The sequence below is a fragment of the Herpailurus yagouaroundi genome, unplaced genomic scaffold (genome assembly GCF_014898765.1).
Source record: "Herpailurus yagouaroundi ecotype Mexico unplaced genomic scaffold, PumYag 139, whole genome shotgun sequence".
Classification (NCBI taxonomy): Eukaryota; Metazoa; Chordata; class Mammalia; order Carnivora; family Felidae; genus Herpailurus; species Herpailurus yagouaroundi.
The window spans coordinates 23,262,286-23,282,922 of record NW_024412394.1 but is presented as its reverse complement, the minus strand read 5'-3'; the positions used below and the strand labels follow the sequence as shown (position 1 = coordinate 23,282,922).

General features: G+C 36.5%; 1 protein-coding gene across 2 annotated transcripts in view; it reads right to left on the bottom strand.

Annotated features, from left to right (window-relative positions):
• Window positions 1-20,637, bottom strand: part of PRIM2 (DNA primase subunit 2) — a 338,721-nt gene that overhangs the window by 126,917 nt on the left and 191,167 nt on the right. For both annotated transcript variants that reach the window (XM_040473844.1, XM_040473845.1), the window contains 2 exons: window positions 9,952-10,024; window positions 4,914-5,099 (listed from right to left, as the gene is read on the bottom strand). In XM_040473844.1, coding sequence (XP_040329778.1) covers window positions 4,914-5,099; window positions 9,952-10,024 — 259 coding nt within the window. The remainder of the gene's footprint in view (window positions 1-4,913; window positions 5,100-9,951; window positions 10,025-20,637) is intronic.

Sequence of the window (20,637 nt, the reverse complement as noted above, 5' to 3'; positions counted from 1 at the left end):
GCCCTTGAGACCAAAAGTGGAAAAGTCATAGTCCCTCTATTCAAGTAGCTCAAAACCTAGTCATAAGACATACATGCAAACAAAGGTATTACAATTTGTTAAGAGTTCTAAAGATGGTATGTGCAAAGTTCAATGAAGACAGATCAATACTGATACTCTATATAGCAGGAGAAAAATGAAAACTGCAATTACTAAATAAATAAGTATAGGACAATAAACTAAAAGCCCTATCCTCTGCTATGATAACCTTTAAAAGTTCTTAACCTTTTTTATACCATCGACCACTTTTGGCAAGCCCATGATGAGATATCTCTTCTAGTTTATAAAATAAATAGCTTATATAGCAAATTTCAGGTTCTATTAAAATTCTTGGTTTAATTCAGCTTCAAGTTCACTATAAATGGAATAAAAGCACATTAACAAACAATTGTGTAAGTACTGTGTCCTGAGTTATATGAAGGAATTTGGGGAAAACATGCAATTTTCTAGTTTTCCATGGATTTATTTGTATGGAGACTTATTCTTCATTCAATAAACATTTATTGAGTGCCTATTATAAGTCAGGCACTGTTCTAGGTGCTTGGACATGCAACAGTGAATAAGAGTGACAAGATACCTGCTTTTATATAGTTTTTCTTCTAACTGTAGGATATAGATAATAAATTAAGAAACAATAAATATAAAGTAGCGATAAGTGCCCAAAACTAAAGAGTATAATCAGTAGCAAGTAACTGGTAGCTATATAAGGTGGTACCTCTACATTACTAACACCATCTGCTGGAGAGTGTATGCTAGTCTGAAAAAATTTTTAAAGAAACAGTAAATAACCAATCCAAACTAACAACTCTGAATAAACATTTTATAAACAGATGGCTACGTTTTGCATACATAGAAGCACTGACTTGATACACTGAATTCCCAATAAAAAATAACAGTGAGCATCAGAACCTTAACTTGCTTCCACAACTGCATCAGTACTATTTAAAAATGTTTATAAGATAAAACAAGAAACTGTAGACTGTAATACAAAAACTGCTAAACCTTAATAAAAGATATCTCGGGATTTGCTACTTTAGTATTTATACTCTAGATGACAGTTACAAAAACTAATACATGCAGCTTTAGGTTATTTTACAGTCAGCAAATTCCCCTCCAACATGAACTATAACTTTAGATTGAAAAGTATTCAAAGTATTAAACAACAACTAAATATATGTCTGCAACAAACACAAGCAAGGGAAGATGAGAGAAAGAAACAGATACGAATTGGGCAGTCAATTCACTAAGAGAACTTCATTTTTAGAAAGGAATTAGGGAGAAGCAATATTTAGAACTAGGCAGTGCAATGAGGGAAGGAAGCAGTGGTAACAGCACTGTGGCGCTCAAAAGTGCTGGAGGTACAAATGACTTCTCTGTTGCCTCAGAAGCAATGGCTAAGTCCCCCTAATTTTTGCTCAAATGTCCAAAGCAATGTATCTCAAATAATGTACAATGAGGACATATGCATAAAGAGAAAGAAATCAGATATGTGGTATTTTGGGAAGCAATAGTATAGAAGAATTTCAGTTGAAACTGACTCTATCTATCACCACAACATACAACAGAAGGACTGAATGTTCCAAATCATTCCTAGCTTTAACACCAAGGTCCTTTAATTGGAGCACCACAAAAAAAAAAAAAAAAAAAGCCCAATATACTTCATTCAAAATCATTCTCTGTAAACAGTATTTTAAGCCATCAATTTTCTATACTTCTTAAAAGGAATATTTTTAATTTTATGTGACAATAAATAGGTAATCAAACTGAAGAGAATATTTTAATAAACTCAGGGATACTAAATGACATTCCGTTGCAAAAATATGCGAGAAGATATAATTGAGAAAAGCATGAACATTTATTTACAGGTACAGACTAACAACAGAACACTAGACAGACACAGTAAATTATAAGTGTAACTTAAAATCTTCAGTCAAAATAATTTATTTTCTGTAATCAATAATAAGCAAATGAAAATACAGACTGCAATATATTATCTAGAAAGGTAAAAATTATTTGATTGTCTTTTACAATAATTTTTGAGGAAACTACTTTTACACTGCAAAATAAAAGTCGCATTTAAAATTGTTTTTCAAAAACACTGATTTAAAATAATTAAGTACTGACAACATGGATACATAGACCATCCCAGACACACATAAAAGAAGGTGGTCAGTGAACAGGTGCACAAGACAAAGGCCTAGCACTTGCAGCAAGTTTCCCTTTCTCTCCCTTTCTTCTTTCCCCTCTCAGTTTACAGCACAAACCAAGCTAAAATGCTAGCTCAACTTCTCTCTCTTTTCAAAATCAAGGCTCATAAACACTTATCTACTATGACAGTTAATTTTATGTATCAATTTAACTGGGCCACAGGGTGCCCAGACATTTGGTCAGACATTATCCTGGATGTGTCTGTGAGGGTGTTTCTGGATTAGATTAACCTTTGAACTGGTACACTGAGTAAAGCAGACTGCCCTCCCCAGTGTCAGTGGGTCTCCTCCAATCCTCTGAAGTCCTGAATAAAACAAAAAAGCTGACCGACACTCCAGTGAGTAAGACCGAATTTCCTCCTGCCTGACTGCTTTGAGCTAGGACATGGGTTTTTACTGCCTTCAGACTCAAACTAAAACACTGGCTCTGCCTGGGTCTCAAACCTGCGAGTCTTCCAACTGGAACTATACTATCAGCTCTCCTGGGTCTCCAGGATGCCAACTGCAGATCTTGGGACTTGTCAGGATCCAAAATCGCCTAAGCCATTCAATATAATAAGTATTTTTTCTCCTTCCCTCCCTCCCTCTGTTTCTCTTTTGATTCTGTTTCTCTGGAGAACCCTAATATCCTTGCCCACTTAATACATCAAATTCCTAATAAAAAGATCAAAAAATATTTTAAAGTAATAATATATAATGATGCCAGTGACAGAGCAAGATTCTCATAAAGCTTGATGAGAGTCTAATTTAAAACCTTTTAAACAGTCATTTTGTGTAACATGCATCAAAACTTTAAAGCTGTGTATAGTTTTTTTACCAGGTAAATTTATTCCCTGGTGAATATATACAGAGGACATAATCAGAGCTATAATCAAAGATTTATGTGCTGAGGATATTGGTTGCAATAACATTTATGACAGAGTCAAAAAGACACAACGAAATGCCCAGTAATAGGGGAATGATTAAACTAATTCTAACACGTTCAAAGGATGAACTGTCATGCAAGTCATCCAAATGATATTTTCAAAAATCATTCAACAACCTGTGGTAATTACGTTAAAAAAATGTCAACTTTTAAAACACAATATTCTAGCTAGTTATCTACACCCTAGAGAGAAAGGCTAAAGGTGATAATAGTTATTTCTGAATGGAGAAACGGCAGGTAAATTTTTCTGTATTTTTCACATTTCCTATAATCAAAACATGTTACCTTTAAAATAAAAAAATATATAATAAAGGTCTAAGAAACATTATCCAAAACTGTGTTTAAAGAAAACTATTAAATGATAAGTTTAAGATTCTTTGAAAAATTTACAATAAAGCCAGTTTTAAAAACAAATCTGTAATATTATAAAATGATCTGAACTTTTTAAAAAAGATAAAGCTAGAGATGTGTTATAAGCTGAGGTGTATCTTCCTAAGATTCATGTGTCGAAGTCTTAACTCCCAATGTGACTATATTTGGAGATATGGCATTTAAAAAGAGAATTATGAGACACAGGCAAACTAAAAAAGCAGACTCTTAACTATGTAGAACAAACTGATGGTTACCATAGGGGAGGTGGGTAGGGGAATGGGTTAAACAGGTGATGGGGATTAAGGAGTGCACTTGTGATGAGCACCAGGTACTGTATGGAAGTGCTGAATCACTATATTGCATACCTGAAATTAATATCACACTGTCTGTTAGCTGGAATTTAAATAAAAACTTAAAAAAATAAAAATAAGAAGTTAATTAAAGTTAAATAAGGTCATAATGGTGGGACTCTACCCCAATATGATTGATGTCCTTATGAGAGGAGGAATAAACATCAGAGAAGTGAACGGAGAGAGAGAAAAGGTCACTTGAGGACAGAGCAATAAGGGAGCTATCTGGAAGCCAAGGAAAGAGGCTTCAGGAGAAACCAAATCTGCCAACACCTTGATCTTAGACTTCCAGCTTCCAGAACTGTGAAAAAATAATTTTTTTGTTGTTTAAGGCACCCAGGCTGTGGGATTTTATTATGGCAGCTCTAGCCAACTAACAGAAGACTTAATAAAGTGTCATTATGAAATTTCCTTGGTAAATATTCTTTGTTCTATATAATTTATCTTTTCTAAGAAAAAGCAAACCAACAAATAAGCATTAAAGAACTTAATTCATGGCACACAAGGGACAAAAAACTGTATTTCCAAAATAAAATGTTATTAGCTAGTACTACTGAAGAGAAATAAGGAATAGGAATGGGGATCTGAGTACTATGAATAGATTGAAAAGCAGTTCTCAGGTTTCTAGTGATTAATGTCTAACTAAAAATGCTCAATGAAAGATTCTGCAGAAGAAAATTTAAAAACATCTAAAATTGTTTTTATTTGTTCTCAGTATCTCCTAGTTCAGTCTTATAATGACTATTGGCAATATATCTTCAAAGACAATGACTCTTAAGCATGACTTTACCACTTACATTGCTGTTTCAATCTCATCCTTTGAATTAAACTTTCCCAATCTTTTGTTTAGAATCTATTAGATTAATATGGGAGTTTTTTACCAAAATGATATTGTAGACACATTTATCTTTTAGAATGTTCAACTATATTTCAGAGGTATATTTAAAAAATAGACCAACAGACCTTAAGTTTTCAAACCAAATTAAAATTTCAGCTACTGTTGTGAGTTTTCAAAATTACCTTGTCTGGATCCATCTTTCCTCTGATAAATTCCTGCTTCCAGAATTGCAATGCCTGTTCCAGTGTTAAACCAATGCCCTTCAGGAAGAGGCCATACTGCATTCGGCCCCCATGACGAAGATGGTGATTTTCCCGCAAAGCTTTATGTAACTGCCGCATGCAAGGTGGGAAGGATTTGGTAGAAAGCTACGAGAAAAAGAGTTTTTTGTTATGTGGAAGGTTTACCAGGTTCCTCACAATAGCTGTTGCAAACTCAATCTAATTTGCAAACTGTAAATTTAGTCTAATTAGAATAAAAACAAAAACTATGTAAGAAAGCATTTTTAATGCAATTACAGATGAACTGTTTTCTTAACATTTTTATACTGATTGATTACATGTTGAGATGATAAAATTTTGGATATACTGGATTGAATAAAATATATTATTAAAATTTATTTCACTTATTTTTCATTTTTAATTAAATTTTTCTTTTGAGGTAATTATAGATTCACATGCAGTTGCAAGAAAATAATACGGAGGCACCTGGGTAGCTCAGTCAGTTACCCACCTGACTCCTGGTTTCAGCTCGGGTCATGATCTCAGGGTTCATAGGTTTGAGCCCCTTATCAGGCTCTGTGCTGACAGTGAGGAGCCTGCTTGGGATTCTCTCTCTCTCCCTCTGTCTCTGCCTCTTCTGCCTTCTCTCTCTCTCTCTCTCTCTCTCTCTCTCTAATAAATAAACTTTAACAAAAAGAAAACCTTTTTCATTTATGGTTTCAATTGCATTCTCTTTGACTTCCTCAATATCCTTCTCCCAAGACTTAATTCTCACGCCCTCACATATTTTTTCGGAAGTTCAACTCTCCCAAAGCAGAAGCAGGTATCACTTTGTTTGCCTCTGCTGCTCCCTCTAGTGACCATCCAGTTTCTTTATCCTCTCATCTTAACAACTTTGATGAAATTCTTCTATCCCCAACCTAGTCCAGCCAGGCCTCTATCCTCCCTTGTCAGGTCTACTGTTTTCATGTGTTCCTTCTTGTATCTTCATACTATTAACCAAATTATTTTTCTTAAACATTTTTCTAATCCAAAAACACCAATGAATATTTAACCTCCTTATTATGAACATTCAAGGTTCTGTCAATGTCTGTAACTAGCTACTTTTCAATTACGTGCAACAGAACAAATAGGTATTAGGTGGCTTGGGAAACAAGAAAATGAATACAATGTAATTTTCCCCTTTAAATCACTTACACAAAATAAAAAGAAACAGTCACTATTATACAACTAAAACTCACATAAACCAGTCATATAATGGGTGCTCTAACAAGGGCATAAATCAAGTGCCATGGAACTAGGGTAAAAAAGCCCAGTGTGTTACCATACCAATATGAATCCTTTACTCCAGTCAGTTGGGTTATTCCATGATCACATGGTCATGTTTTGTATGTTCCTTCTCACTTTTGTCACTCCACTGGCCCTGCCTGGGGTAAAACCCTTCCTACTTCCCATGCCATCTAGCCAAAGCCAAGCCATTGGTCAAGACCCAGTTCAACTTCAGCTTCCTTTGGCACAATTCCTTGAACACTGTTTACTCATTCGATCACTAAATATCTACTGAACACAACTCTGTGTGCAGCCTTGGGGAACTAGCAGTGAACAAAGAAGTCAAATACCCTGTCCTCAAAGAACTTACATTCAAATGGGAGAACAGACAATGAATGCAGACATAAAGGTACCATCTAATTCCAAAAGCCTTGAAAATAAAACAGATTAATGGGATCAAGTGTGAATAGGAAAGGAATACTTTAGGTGGCCAGTAAAGCCTCTCTGAGGAGTTGGCATTGCAGCTATGATCCTATTTTAAGCAGGATTCCAGTCAAATGAGATCCAGGAATACTGCTCTAAGTAAAGGAAACAAAAGCAAAGATCTTGAGAAGGAATGAACATGGTGTGCTCCAGAGATAGCAATAAGGTCCAAGTGGCTAAACGTGTGAATGGGACAGAATGGAGAAGATGAAATTGGAATCATGAGTACACATGGCATTATACGCCACAGTTATAAGTTTGGATTTTAGTCTAGATGTGATAGAAACTCAATAGAGGGTTCAGATCAGAAGACTGACATGATGTGATAAGCAAAGAGAACTCTGGTTGTTGTGTAGTGAACAGATTATATACGGAAGCAAGGAAGATACTCTGGAAGTAATCCAAATAATGGAAATGAAAAACATACGGTCTAGGTTGGCAGCAATGGAACAGAAAAATGCTTATGGATAATGAGCAGACAAAGGAATTGTAAGACCAGAGCATGGATGAATTATCAACATGGATGTTGCAGAGGCCAAGAAGAGTAACAAGAGTAATGCTACTGCAAGAGACCATGACAGCATGCTACAGTCACCCGTGAACAAGAGCAGGAGACAGGGACGCAAGCAACAAGGAGAACTGTAATGGGATTACAGGGCTTTAAAGGAGCTATAGCTCTGCTAATGGAAGGCAGGAAGGCAGAGAAATGGTTTGGAAATGGTAAAATGGACCAAGGAAGATACATCTCATACCAAATTAAGGGGTGTGTGTGTGTGTGTGTGTGTGTGTGTGTGTGTGTGTGTGAGACAGAGAGAGAGAGAGACAGACAGACAGACAGACAGACAGACTGACCAAGAGGCACAGGAGAAACAACATCATTGAGAGAGCCAGATTTCAATGAGAAGAAAAATCTAAAGAAAACATTTGAAGAAGAAACTGAGAATATCAAGGGATGTGATAATGACATGCTGTTATAAGGATGAGGCAGTACAGATAGTTAGGAAGAAGTACAGACAAAGATACACTTAATCAATTTAGCACAGGGTCTCAAGCATAGACCCACAGATATGATCATCATAGCACTTAAGATAATTTATCATTATATTGATTATTTATTATTTACATGTTGTCTACCTCCCTCATGTAAGGTCCATGAAGGTAGAGGAATTTTCTGTTTTATTCACCTCTGTATCCACAGGACAGTGGCTGGTACATAATTGATGGGTTCAATATATATTCAGTAAATTAATGATTATATTTCTATGTCTTCCCACAGTATCCAGTGAAGTTCACAATTGCTTGTGAACGGCAGAACATCTTGATTGAATCAGGAATAGAATTAACTTCTAACCATTCACATAGTATAAACACAAATCATATGGCACAGAGGAAGTGTTAGAGATAATAACTGTTTGAGGAAAGTAAAGGATGGGGCATCCTTGAGAACAAATTTCAATTCAACTGTACAAAGTGAGCAATCCTTATGTTATTTCTAGACATATTAACTGCAAGTACTTGATTATAATTTTTCCAAACAGGAAGACAACCTATTCATTCTGGTCTCTAAAAACTCCTGGTCTCTCCCTACTCACCTTATTCTTATTTCCAAGCATTAAAATGTCAATGTATTTTTAATTTATTGTAAATAATTTGGTAACTGTCTAAATAAAGATTATTTATGGCTGGTTTAGTTTCCCTTTTTGGGGTAGAACAGAAATTCTACAATGCATTAAAAAGAAAAACTCTATAAATTATAGTAAAGCATACTACTCTTTCATTCTACAACAGAACCACAAAGTGAAGTTGAAATGAGCTGTCCATTAATCTAGTAGCAACACAAGCATGGGAGCCTATACTTAGTGTTAATGAAATCAACTGTAACCTACCAAAATTCATATGTTGAAGTCCTAACCACCAAGACCTCAGAATGTGATTGTATTTGGAGCTGGGGTCTTTAAAAAGGGAATTAATATAAATGAAGTCATGCGAGTAGGACCCTGATCCAATGTGACTGGTGTCCTAAGAAGAGGAAGAGACACCAGGGATGCACAAGCACACTGGAAAGACCACGTGAGAACACAGGGAGAAAGTGGCCACCTAAAAGTCATGGAAAGAGGCCTCAAATTTGCCAACACCTTCATCTCAGAATTTTAGCCTCCAGAACGGTGAGAAGATAAATTTCTGTTGCTTAAGGCATCATCAGTCTGTAGTATTTTGTTATGGCAGCCCTAGCAAACTTAGCATTTTCCATTTCTCTTTTTCTCAGTGTATAAGGTTGGTGTGTAGGTAGGTGGGTGGGTGGGGCATTCATTTACTCACTCATTAATTCACTCAATGTATTTTAAACTTTTTTAAGTTTATTTCTTTATTGAGAGAGAGAGAAGAGAGAGAGAGAGATAGCGTGTGCTTTAGCAAGTTACTCAGACTCTCTATCCCCCAGGTTTCCGATCTTTCAAATGGAGATAATAATGCTTGCTTTTCAGGGTTGATAGGAGATTTGAACTAAAGTAACTTCTGTTCCAAAATCTGACATATGGGAAGTAATCACTACTTAAAACAAGTAACATCTGAATGTCTGAATAGCACTTTGCATGTGCAAAGAAAGAGTCCTTACCTATATCCTCTAATTACATCCTTGTTTTTTTTAATGTTTGTTTATTTATTTGTTTATTTATTTATTTATTTATTTAGAGAGTGAGAGCGGGGGAGGGGCAGAGAGCGAGAATCCGAGCAGGTTCTGCACTGTCAGTGCAGAGTCTCACACAGGCTCTAATTCACAAACCAGGATACCATGACCTGAGCCGAAATCAAGAGGCGCTCAACCGACTGAGCCACCAAGATGCCCCTATTTTATTTAACGTTTATATATTTAAGTAATCTCTACACCCCACATGGGGCTTGAACTCACGATTCCAAGATCAAGAGTCACATGTTCTGACTAAGCCAGCAGGTATAAGGTATTTAAATATAAATATACAAATACCATTTAGCTATCATCACCTAAAAGAATACCCCTTTGGAAAAACTGATTAAATTCTGTTCATCAGAATGCAAATAATTTCCTGATAAGTTTGATTTTCCTATGATTACAAAAACTCACCTGTATAGCACATGGGACTTCCTTTAAAAATGGTTGGCAAGCAATAAAATGAAATTCTCTCCCATCTCCTCACCCCAGAATAATCTTTGAAGAAAATCTGTGCTCCTCATTGACAAAGGTTCAAGTTTAGAAGGATGCGATGCTTACCGAATCAATCTGATCCAAAGAAATCTTCCCAGCATTTCCCTGTGTACTGTAATCTTGACCAGTGTAAGAATGACTAAAATTAAAAAGAAGAAAATATTAAAATAGGATTTTTACAACATATTTTAATCATTTCAAAGGAAATTTATTCTGATACAGACTAAAATCACAATAAGACATTTTACATATAAACGTTGGCAGAAACATAGCCAAGTATTTTAAAGGTATTTAACAGAATACATTTAAGTAACTTACTCAAAAATAATACAAAAATATAGTGACCATCTGGATCTCCTGACTTCTAAAGTGTCATTTCCATTTCTTAGAAGCATAATGCAATTTATTGTTAAAGTTCAAGTCTCTACTATTGATCCCTTATTAACAGCAGGGCAGCAGAGCAAGGGATAACTGGAGCTTAAATAAGGAACCATCACTTACTAGTGTGGGTCCTTCAGCAAGTTACTCAGACTCTCTATACCCCAGGTTCCTTATCTGTCAAATGCAATGTCTGCTTTGCAGGGTTGATAGAAGGTCTGAACTGAAGTAACTTCTCTTTAAGGACCTGACATATGGTAACCACTGTTTATTAAAACAAGTAACATCTGAACAGCACTTTGCACATGTGCAAAGAGTTTTTATCTGTATCTTCTAATTACACCCTTGGTTTTTTTTAATGTTTTATTTATTTTTGAGCGAGCACAAGCAGGGGAGGGGCAGAGAGAGGAGGACAGAGGATCTGAAGCAGGCTCTCAGCTCACAGCAGAGAGCCCGATATGGGGCTTGAACTCACAAACCCTAAGATCATGACCTGAACCAAAGTCAGACCTCAACCAACTGAGGCACCCAGGTGCCTTCATCCTTACTTTCTTTTTAACTTTATTTATTTATTTTGTGAGATCATGATGTGAGCAGAAATCAAGAGTCCAACGCTCAACCGACTGAGCCACCCAGGGACCCCAATATCCTCTAATTACATCCTCACAACCCTGAGAGTGTTTTAACTTTACATTTAACAAATGGGGGGCCAGAGGAGCTAGAGACTTGTAAGATCAGAAGGCAAGTTTACAGTGCAGTGGGAATTCAACCTTTTATTTCTCAATTCCCTGTTTCTTGACTATACCACACCATCCTCTTCGTTGCTGTATTCTCATTTTCCTGTTGCATTTTTTACAAATTAAGAAACAACATGGTATATATCATCTAAAGCCATCTAACTTCGTAAATTTTCAGCTTCTTGACACAATGCCCAACTCCAACACTGATTCAGATGCAGACATTCAGGAATGACACAACAAACAACAGCTGCGAGATTACACAGAAACCCACAGTCAAACCAAGGTTTATGCAGACTCCACAACTAAAGAAAAATTCTGGAGTAAAGTAGCACTACAATCCTAAAGAATTCCAGACTCTCTACCTAATACCTGCTCAGTATAGACTCCTGCTGCTAAACAACACACACACTCGAGATGCTCTGTAGAAAGGCTATTATTCTTGCAATCAATCCATCTGCTGATTAAACAATGGGTATGAATTATGAAGCAAAACCAGAGTATATCTTGGGATGCTGCAGCCACTGCCTAGGAGACTGTTCCAAATGTAGATTTCCCATCCCGAGAGTTCTGCCTCCATAAGCTAAGAATGGCCTCAGAATTAATCTGAGAGCAGGAGCAGAATGCCAATGAGTAGTACAGGATGATCCCAATCTCTAAAACACATTTTCTTGCCTGTGGTATTATTTCTCCTTTCAGTAACATATTTTGGACAATTAATGTATCATTGGATTCTAACCATTCTGTTTATCATAGTAGTAGCATGGCATACAAAACTCATGCTAAATTAAGCCAATAGTAGTCGTCATTTAATTTTAATATTTCACATTTTAATATACAGTATAATGGAGAGTTGTTTCAGTGAAATCCCCCAAATAAAAACCTATTTCACTTTCCAACTTATATTACAGTAGAGCAAAGAGGCAGCATGAGGCAACGGAAATAGCAGTAGGCTAGAATCTAGAGATATGTTCTTGTTTTTTAATCATTAGTTTGGCAAACTGGGGCAAGTCATTTAACTGCCCTGATTTGCACTATCCTCATTTGTAAACAGAATTAATAATGCCAGGCTTGTCTAACAGAAATACTGGAGAAATGAAATGATATATTCAAAGTGCTAATTAAAATCGGTAAATTGTATTTTAGTACACAAAGAAACTGCAGTCTTGACCACTAAGCACAAAAAGACAGGATGGGAAAGGAGGCAGCATGATCCTACAGAGGAGCCATCAACCTGCTAGGAGGTACTGGGACACTGTTGACCTTTACAAGCTTCAGCTTTTCAGTCTACAAATACTGTTTAGGGTTCCTGGGTGGCGTAATTGATTAAGTGTCTGACTCTTGATTTCGGCTCAGGTCATGATTTCACCGTTGTGAGATCGAGCCCTATGTTGGGCTCCATGCTGAGCATAGAGCTTGCTTAGGATTCTCTCTCCCTCTCTGCCCCTCCCTTGCTTGCACTCTCTTTCTCTCAAAATAAACATTTCTTAAAAAGGACTATTTAGATTTAAAAGATTAACAAATACAAATGTCCTCTATAAATGGTAAAATGATGCACAAACATGACTACTTAGTGAGTATACAGAACCAAATGATATACTATCCCACAAAGAAGTTTTTCTCAGCCCAGATTATTGCAGTACACTAAATACAAAGAGAAGATATTTAAGAGGACACACACTTGCCTGAATGGCACTATAAAATACTTGATCCTCCACAGTTTAATGGGCTATGCAAAAGAGCTAAATTTCAAGGGGGAAACAAAAAGAGACTGGTAGCAATGATTAATGTAAAGACTAATGAGTATAAATAACTACAGACAGAATATAAGGAAACTGTATAGAGACATCATACTTCTAAAAATATTATCAATAGACAGAAAGGTGGCCACCAGCCAACCCCGTAAGGGCAAGCATGAAACCCATGGGAGGAAAAATGACACAAATGAAGATGTCAAGCACCAGAATTAGGAATAAGATTTCTCCTCTACTCATTCATGATCAGAAGGGGTAAGTTATATCTTGGTAAGGGAGTTGGTACATATGGCTATTTAATACATGTTTGAACCAGTAATGGATGGATGAAACGGAGGTGGCAGGAATTTTCAGATACAGTACAGAAAAGGCAAATCACAAGAAGTGCTGCACCCAACGCTATGTAGGCAATAAAAAACTATGAAAAGATTTTAGGCAAGAATTCACATAAATGTTTATACTTGAGAAAGAAAGCAATGTGGAGAAAGAACTAAAAAGGGCAGTGACTGGGCAACAGAAAATCAGTTGGAAGAACACTGAAATATTACAGGCAGAAAAGGTGAGAGGCTGAAGAAAAGTGGTGGCACTCGATGGAAAAAGGAAGGCAATGAAAGAAGAAAAAGAAACAAATAATGCCACCATAAATGGATAAAAATCCTTAAGAAACAATTCACATGAAACTGGTTCTTTGGCTTTTACTTGGAAGTGCCAAGGGATGTTACTAACTGAGATTCATAGCAGGGACCCAGGAAAGGTGAGGCACTCTGTACCACATTCAAAGCCCATGTCAGCTTTGAATCATCCTGCTTCCAAGTGAAAGCAGCTGCTACACTAACAAACAAAAATATAAAAAATGGACTGCCAAGATACATTCTTATTTTCACGATTTAAAAAAACATCAATTTTATGAACATTTTTTAAATCGCTGTATTGGGGAAACACAGAAATAGTAAATTTTAACAACAAAAAATTGGTTCAAGATACACACACACACACACACACATGTGTGCATGCAAACTCACCAGAAAATACTGTTTCCTATTTTAAATAATCAGTTTTATTTTGAGAAACACTGTCACTTACGTACAATTTTCAACAAAGGAGATAAGTAGGCAACTTCTAAGCTTCTAAGCTTTCCAGCTTCTAAGCTTTCATTAGAGAAGAAATTAAGATGTACCACAAATACCCTTTTTTCAATACAGCAAACCAAAGCATGTTAATGGGCCACAAAATTCAAATTATGCCACTAATAACTATTTTGTGAAATATGAAGAGGAACTTTTGATCACAGAATCTTGAAAAATCAAGGTTTGACTTAATGTTTGCTGGTAAGGGATTAGGAATTACAGTGATTTATTTAGGTGCATCTTCCATGCATAAGTTATCTCTTACTTGCTATAGTAGCAAATGAAAGACACAAAGGGTGAAATGTTACAGTTTTCTCAAGCTGCCAAAGAGCCAGAAAAGTAGTGAAAACATAAAAATGTGATTCAGTGAGTATTCAATTACATTAGAATAGTATCTGAACACATCCAGTTGTATAAGGATATAGCACAGTTGCGAAAATGTAACAGTTAACTACAATGTACCTGAATCATAAATAATTTCACTCCCCAGCAGAACCATGTAAATGCACAAAGCCCAAGGACAAAGCTTAATTTTTTTAATGTCATTAGACTGTCAGACTCTCTAACAAACTTCTCCCACATCCCAGCTGTTGTCCTCATCAGGATATAACAGATTCTAATTACCGAAAACAAAACAAAACAAAAACACAAAACAAACAAAATCTCCCAAAACTTTCAAGAGTCCCTTTAGCCACTCAATCACTCCTTAAGCATCTCTGTGACCATGGAAGAGTCAAAAAGTAATGAAGGATCCAGAGACAATTCAGAAAGCACAGTGTGGGGAGTGCCACAACAATGCTCAAAACAAAGGCTCCTGGAGTCCACAGAAAACAGGTCTCTTTAAAAGAAGGGTGTGAGGAGAAATAACCAATGTGCAGCATTAAACCTTCTTGAGCAAAGAAATGGCACTGAACACAGTGATGTGTGTTGGAAACACAGACCTGAGGCCTAGTACAGAAGGATGAGATAAGAGGAGGACAATCAGCGAGAATCAGGGACTGCAGAGTAAGCAGAAGAGCAGGAGATTATAGTCAGAAAATAATCTGAGCTTAGAGGTTTAGAACTAGGATGTCATGACCACAGAAAAGGCAAAGTCCTGGTCATTTTAGTACTCTTATCATTTGCATGCAGTTTATCAACTGCATGCATATGCATTAAAATATTCTTAAATTTTAACCAGGTTCATAAAAGTATGTGATGTCATAGGAATTTAACAAGGTTATTAGAGGGGTTTAAAAGTAACTATGTGATAAGGAGGTGGGATTCTGGGCTAATAAGAAAGTCTTTCTCAGGATCTGGAGGGTGGGCACGTTATCAGAGGGACAAGCAGAAAGAGATAAGCAAAGCCACGGAAATCTTTTTTTTAATGTTTATTTTTGAGAGAGAGAGAGAGAGAGAGAGAGAGAGAGAGAGAGAGAGAAGTGCAAACGGGGGAGGGGCAGGGAGTGAGGGAGACACTGAATCTGAAGCAGGCTCCAGGCGCTGAGCTGTTAGCAGAGAACCTGACTCTGGGCTCAAACTCTCGAACCGTGAGATCATGACCTGAGCCGAAGTTGGTCATTCAACCAACTGAGCCACCCAGGGGCCCCAAGCCATTGAAATTTCTTTAAAAAAAAAATTTTTTTTTAAGCATTTATTTATTATTGAAAGACAGAAAGAGACAGAGCATGAGCATGGGAGGGGCGGAGAGAGGTGGAGACACAGAATCTGAAGCAGGCTCCAGGTTCTGAGCTGTCAGCATAGAGCCTGATGAGGGGCTCAAACTCACCAACCAGGAGACCATGACCTGAGCCAAAGTCAGATGCCTAACCGACTGAGCCACCCAGGTGCCCGCCCCACCATGGAAATTTCTAAATCAATTTCTTTACAGATGAAGAAGTTGGGTTATGTAGTGGAAAAGACAAGGAGAGGCAAAGGAGGGGGGAAAAAAAACAAACTGAATTTGGGTAGATAGGTCCTATAGTGCAGGTCTCTAAACAAAAACCATTAAAATTAAAAGCAACTTTAAATCCTATCTCCTTTTCCAATTACATAGTGCTAAGTCACCATCTTAATGAAAATTTGAGGTTTTGTCAAGTTTAAACCTTTAAACACCTAAACATACTTAGAGTCAGGATGCCTGAGTAGCTCAGTAGGTTAAGTGTCTGACTCTTGATTTCAGTTCAGGTCATGACCTCCTGGTTTATGAAGTCAAGCCCTCAAGTCAGGCTCCACAATGTCGGAAGGGGGCCTGCTTGGGATTCTCTCACTCTCTTCTCTCTCTCTGTCCCTGTCCTGTGTGCGCTCACTCTCTCTCAAAATAAATTAATCAGATTAAAAAAATAAAAAGAACTAAATATATGCAAATTAAGTATTTTCTAAGAAAAGAGAATTTTATGATTGTATACAAGAAATCCTTTGATTACACAGAAGTAATTCAGTGACTGTCCGTATTTTTTTGTTTTGTTTTGAGGCGATGGTGCTAAATTATCTAATCTCTACAATAAGAGAATAGCATAAAAATAAAAAAGCATTTTATTACTGTATCATTTGTTCAATAAACTTACACGCAACTTAATTAAAACTCAGTCACATTTGAGGAACTTTTTCCTCCCCTATTTCCTTGCTCATTAAACAGTAAGAAGTAAGCACAGTTAGTTTTCCAATATAGCTAAAAATCACAGTAAATAGAAAATTATAAAGCTAACAGTTTCAAATGAATTAAAACCTGAAAGGTTGAAAAGACTTTCAAAATATCCAGAATACATATCTATGTAACCAAACTTAAAATGATCCTAACTGAACTCGAACTGAACCATTCAAGGGTAGGGTGGTGGAGGGACAAATGAGACAGGAAGGTATATTTAATTATATCAACACAGAACTGGAGTTTTCCCCCAAACACTACCACACAACATCTACTTTACAGAATAAAAAATACAGTGGATATACATAAAGATAAATCTGCACACATTGGATGTGTGAATCATAGGTGAAAGGCAAATCTACTCCTAGTCTTTGTAAAAATGAGAAATTTAAGTCCTGTTCAATACACCACAAATATCAATATGAGCACTTAGGTACTCAACAGGGAACTGTCTTTGAGTGTTGAAACTGAGCACTGGAAACAAAATGAAGAAATTATATGAAAGTGAATCTGTGAGTCTCCACTGCAAGATTAGCTGGTTAAGCAAAAAAAAAAAAAAAAAAAAAAAAAAAAGTCTTTTCATGCTGTGGTGCTTATCGTTAGCAGAAGAGGGATCATTGCACCTTGGCTCCAAGAGTGGATTCAAGAGCTCTGCTACTGTGACATAAATGCCACAGGGCAAAATGGACAAAATGAGAGGTCAAAAGTCAGCTTTTCACAGGTGATCACTTCTCCAATCATTTTCTCCCTTTCTGACTATATGAAAACGTGATGGAATAAACAAGGAGTCATGGAATAGTTATAACACTTCAGGAATTCTCTGCAGCCCCCCTCCCTGCATTTGCATACATTTTCCAAGTCCAGTTTGCCCAAGGCAAACACATGGGCAGAACAGAATAATAAGGGAGTAAGTAGAGTAGAGTGATGAAGATGACAGATTGCAGAATCCACTAGTCATGGGTTTGCATACACTCACTATCTGTGTGACTTTGTAAACACCTTCTATTTATTCTTTGCTTCCTCACTGGGAAACAGACATCATAAAAGGGATCACAAAAGTACCTTCCTCAAAGGGCTATTGTGAGGATCAAATGAGATATCTGTCAAAGAGTTTATCGCATTTTTCACTCAAATTGTTATCATTATCATCACGAACATCCAGGCTTAAATTTATTGCATTTAAACATTTTGGTTATTGATTTTCTCTATTCCTAAAATTCACCAGCTTCATCTCTTAAATATTAGTAAATATGTTTCTTTCCTACCTTCTTTATACTATCACATAAAATATTTAGTTTGCAAGTGGAATAATTTAGATGTCTTTGAATAATCTCATGATCTGGAAAGTTTTGTCTAAGCTAACACTCTTAGGAAGTTTACAAAGTGTAAAAATTCAACGTCAAACACTGGAGATTTCAATGGAATCCAGTCTTGTAGAGCTACAACACTGTCCAGTATAGTAGCCATTTACCAAATGTGACTACTGAGCACTTGAAATGCAGCTTAGTCTAAATTAAGATGTTCAATACATGTAAAGTATACACTGGGTTTCAAAGACTTAGTATGAAAAAATTACTGTAAAACATTTCACTCAACTTTTTTTCATATAATTACATGTTGAAATGATATTTTGGGTATGAGTTAAACAAGGTATTATTAAAGTTAATTTCACTTAAGTAATTTAAAATTACCTATGAAGCTCACATTTGTTTCCTGGGGCAATCATGTTTTCACTGGACAGGACTGTTACAGAGTGAGGAGGATATAATGACATTAGGCAATCAAATGATTCTCTTGAGGACTAGGCACACCTATATAATAGCCAACTGACTCACCTTGACTTCAAGTTAAGACTCATCTCTGCAGGTCATTAGCAAAATATAAACTGCAATTGGGTCCACTAAAGGAAGTGCCTCAAGTCTACTGCAAATATGCTTGCTTTCACATTTTACTTGGGAATCAAGTTTTTAAATTTTAGCCACACGTTGCCACCTATAGTATTAGGAAAGCAATCTTGAATCCTGATTAGCTTGGAAGGAGCATGAAAGGTTTCCTTGGGAAAAAACAAAGCTGTGACACATTTCTATCTGGGAGTTAGGGGGGCTGCCTGGCTCACTTCAACACCTAATGACAACTGTCCATTCTCTCATTTGTAAGAAGACATGCATGCTAGGTGGGATATGAATAGGATGACAGGAAAACCCTGGGCCAGACTGGAGAGAATTTCTCTCCCATCCTCAGAAATGTCTCTCTGCCCTCCCTCCCTGTCAACAGATTCTGAGAGTCATAAAATAGCAGCATATAAAAAGTATTTCCTTTCTTTGTTAAGCATTTCCCAGTCCTCTTGAACCTGAAGAGGTTAACACTATTTACTTCTATCCGGCAGCCTACAGTTTATCATATCTTAAAAACTGGTATAAAATAAAAAAGCAGTGAAGAATGCACCACAAGTAATCAAAACTGATGTCTATATCAAGGAAACATATTTATTTGAACCATTAAAAAGTAATCTAATACATCTTTCAAAATGAACTATATTCTTCTACATCATTCTATAAAAATATACCAAGTTCCAATACAACCTTTTCACATAAAGCCAGGTGCGATCATGGCACAAATGGAAAAACAATTTCAGGAAGAGGAAACAAAGGTTTTGTGTATCACCCATATATCCACTTTTGCAATCACAATTTTACCCACTTTGGACGTTGAAAAAAAATAGTCTACCCACATAAGCCAGGCTATTCAGACATTTAGAGAGCACAGTCCCTGCGGTTTGGATTTGTTGGGTGGGTAAGATATCAATGAAGATGAAGTTACAATATATCATTTCCTGCTGTGAAGGGTATCACAGGAAAATTCACTCAACAGCTGTCACCATAGAAATTGAAAAGAGTTTCTTTTTACAAGCTAGGTCCCTAGTAAATGGTATCCAACTCCTGTTAGCCCAGGTGATTTTCCCTGCAGTTATTCCAAATGAGAACACAATCAATAACATTCTGTTATAAATTAAATGTAAATGATTTTTCCACAAGCATGAGGTTTACTCAAATTTTGCACTTAAAAAACTCCCCAAAAAACTACCAGCAGACAATACACAGTGGAATGATCTATATTTCTCTACAACTGAGAGAAACTGTATGATTCTAGGAGACTCACATATCCAATAAATATCAGGACCATATGGGTTGTCACATCGGGTAAGAACCATAAATGGCACAACTTCTACTTTAATTAGGTTGGCCGCATCTTTCCATATTTTCCTATTTATTCCAGTTTCTAATCTGCAATAATCCAATGAACTGTAAGAGAGATGAAAGCTGCATCTCATTTCTCTATCAAAAACACCTCTACTTTACAAAAGTCAAAAGTCATTAAACTATTCCATTAAAATGAGTGCATTTCATTGTGTATAAATTATACCTCAATAAAACTGATTTAAAAAGCAAAACACATACATCCTTATAAGATACAAACTACAGCCTTACATAGGTATTTTCAATATACACACTTAAAGCCCCCAACAGGGGCACCTGGGTGGCTCAGTCGGTTGAGTGTCCAACTTCAGCTCAGGTCATGATCTCACAATCATGAATTCAAGCCCTGCATGGGGCTCACTGCTGTCAGTGGGGAGCCTGCTTTGGGTCCTCTGTCTCTCTGTGTGTCTGTCTCTCTCTCTCTCTCTCTCTCTCTCTCTCTCTCTCTCTCTCTCTCTGCCCCTACCTGGCTCATGTGCTCTTTCTCTCAAAAATAAATAAAAATGTTAAAAAAAAATAAAGCCCCAAACAAATATCTCTATTTTCCTAAGTAAATTTTTCATATTCCTTTACATTTTTAGTGTATATTCTGGTAGTATAATAATCCCCTAAAGAGAGGCTGTTCTGAATTGGATCTGACTTAGAGTAGTCAAATGATTACAGTAAAGAAAAGCTGCCTGAGAGAGTGATAATGAAATATAGAGGGATGGGGGGACCATGGACTAAAGATCAAACATCCAGCAGAATTAATACATTAAATTGATGGATATCTTTCCATTCCCCCACAAATAGTTAGAGTGTAGAATGCTTCTGAGATTGGCTATCACAAATTTATGTAACTCTAGGATTACCTCTCACATCTTCCCCTAATAA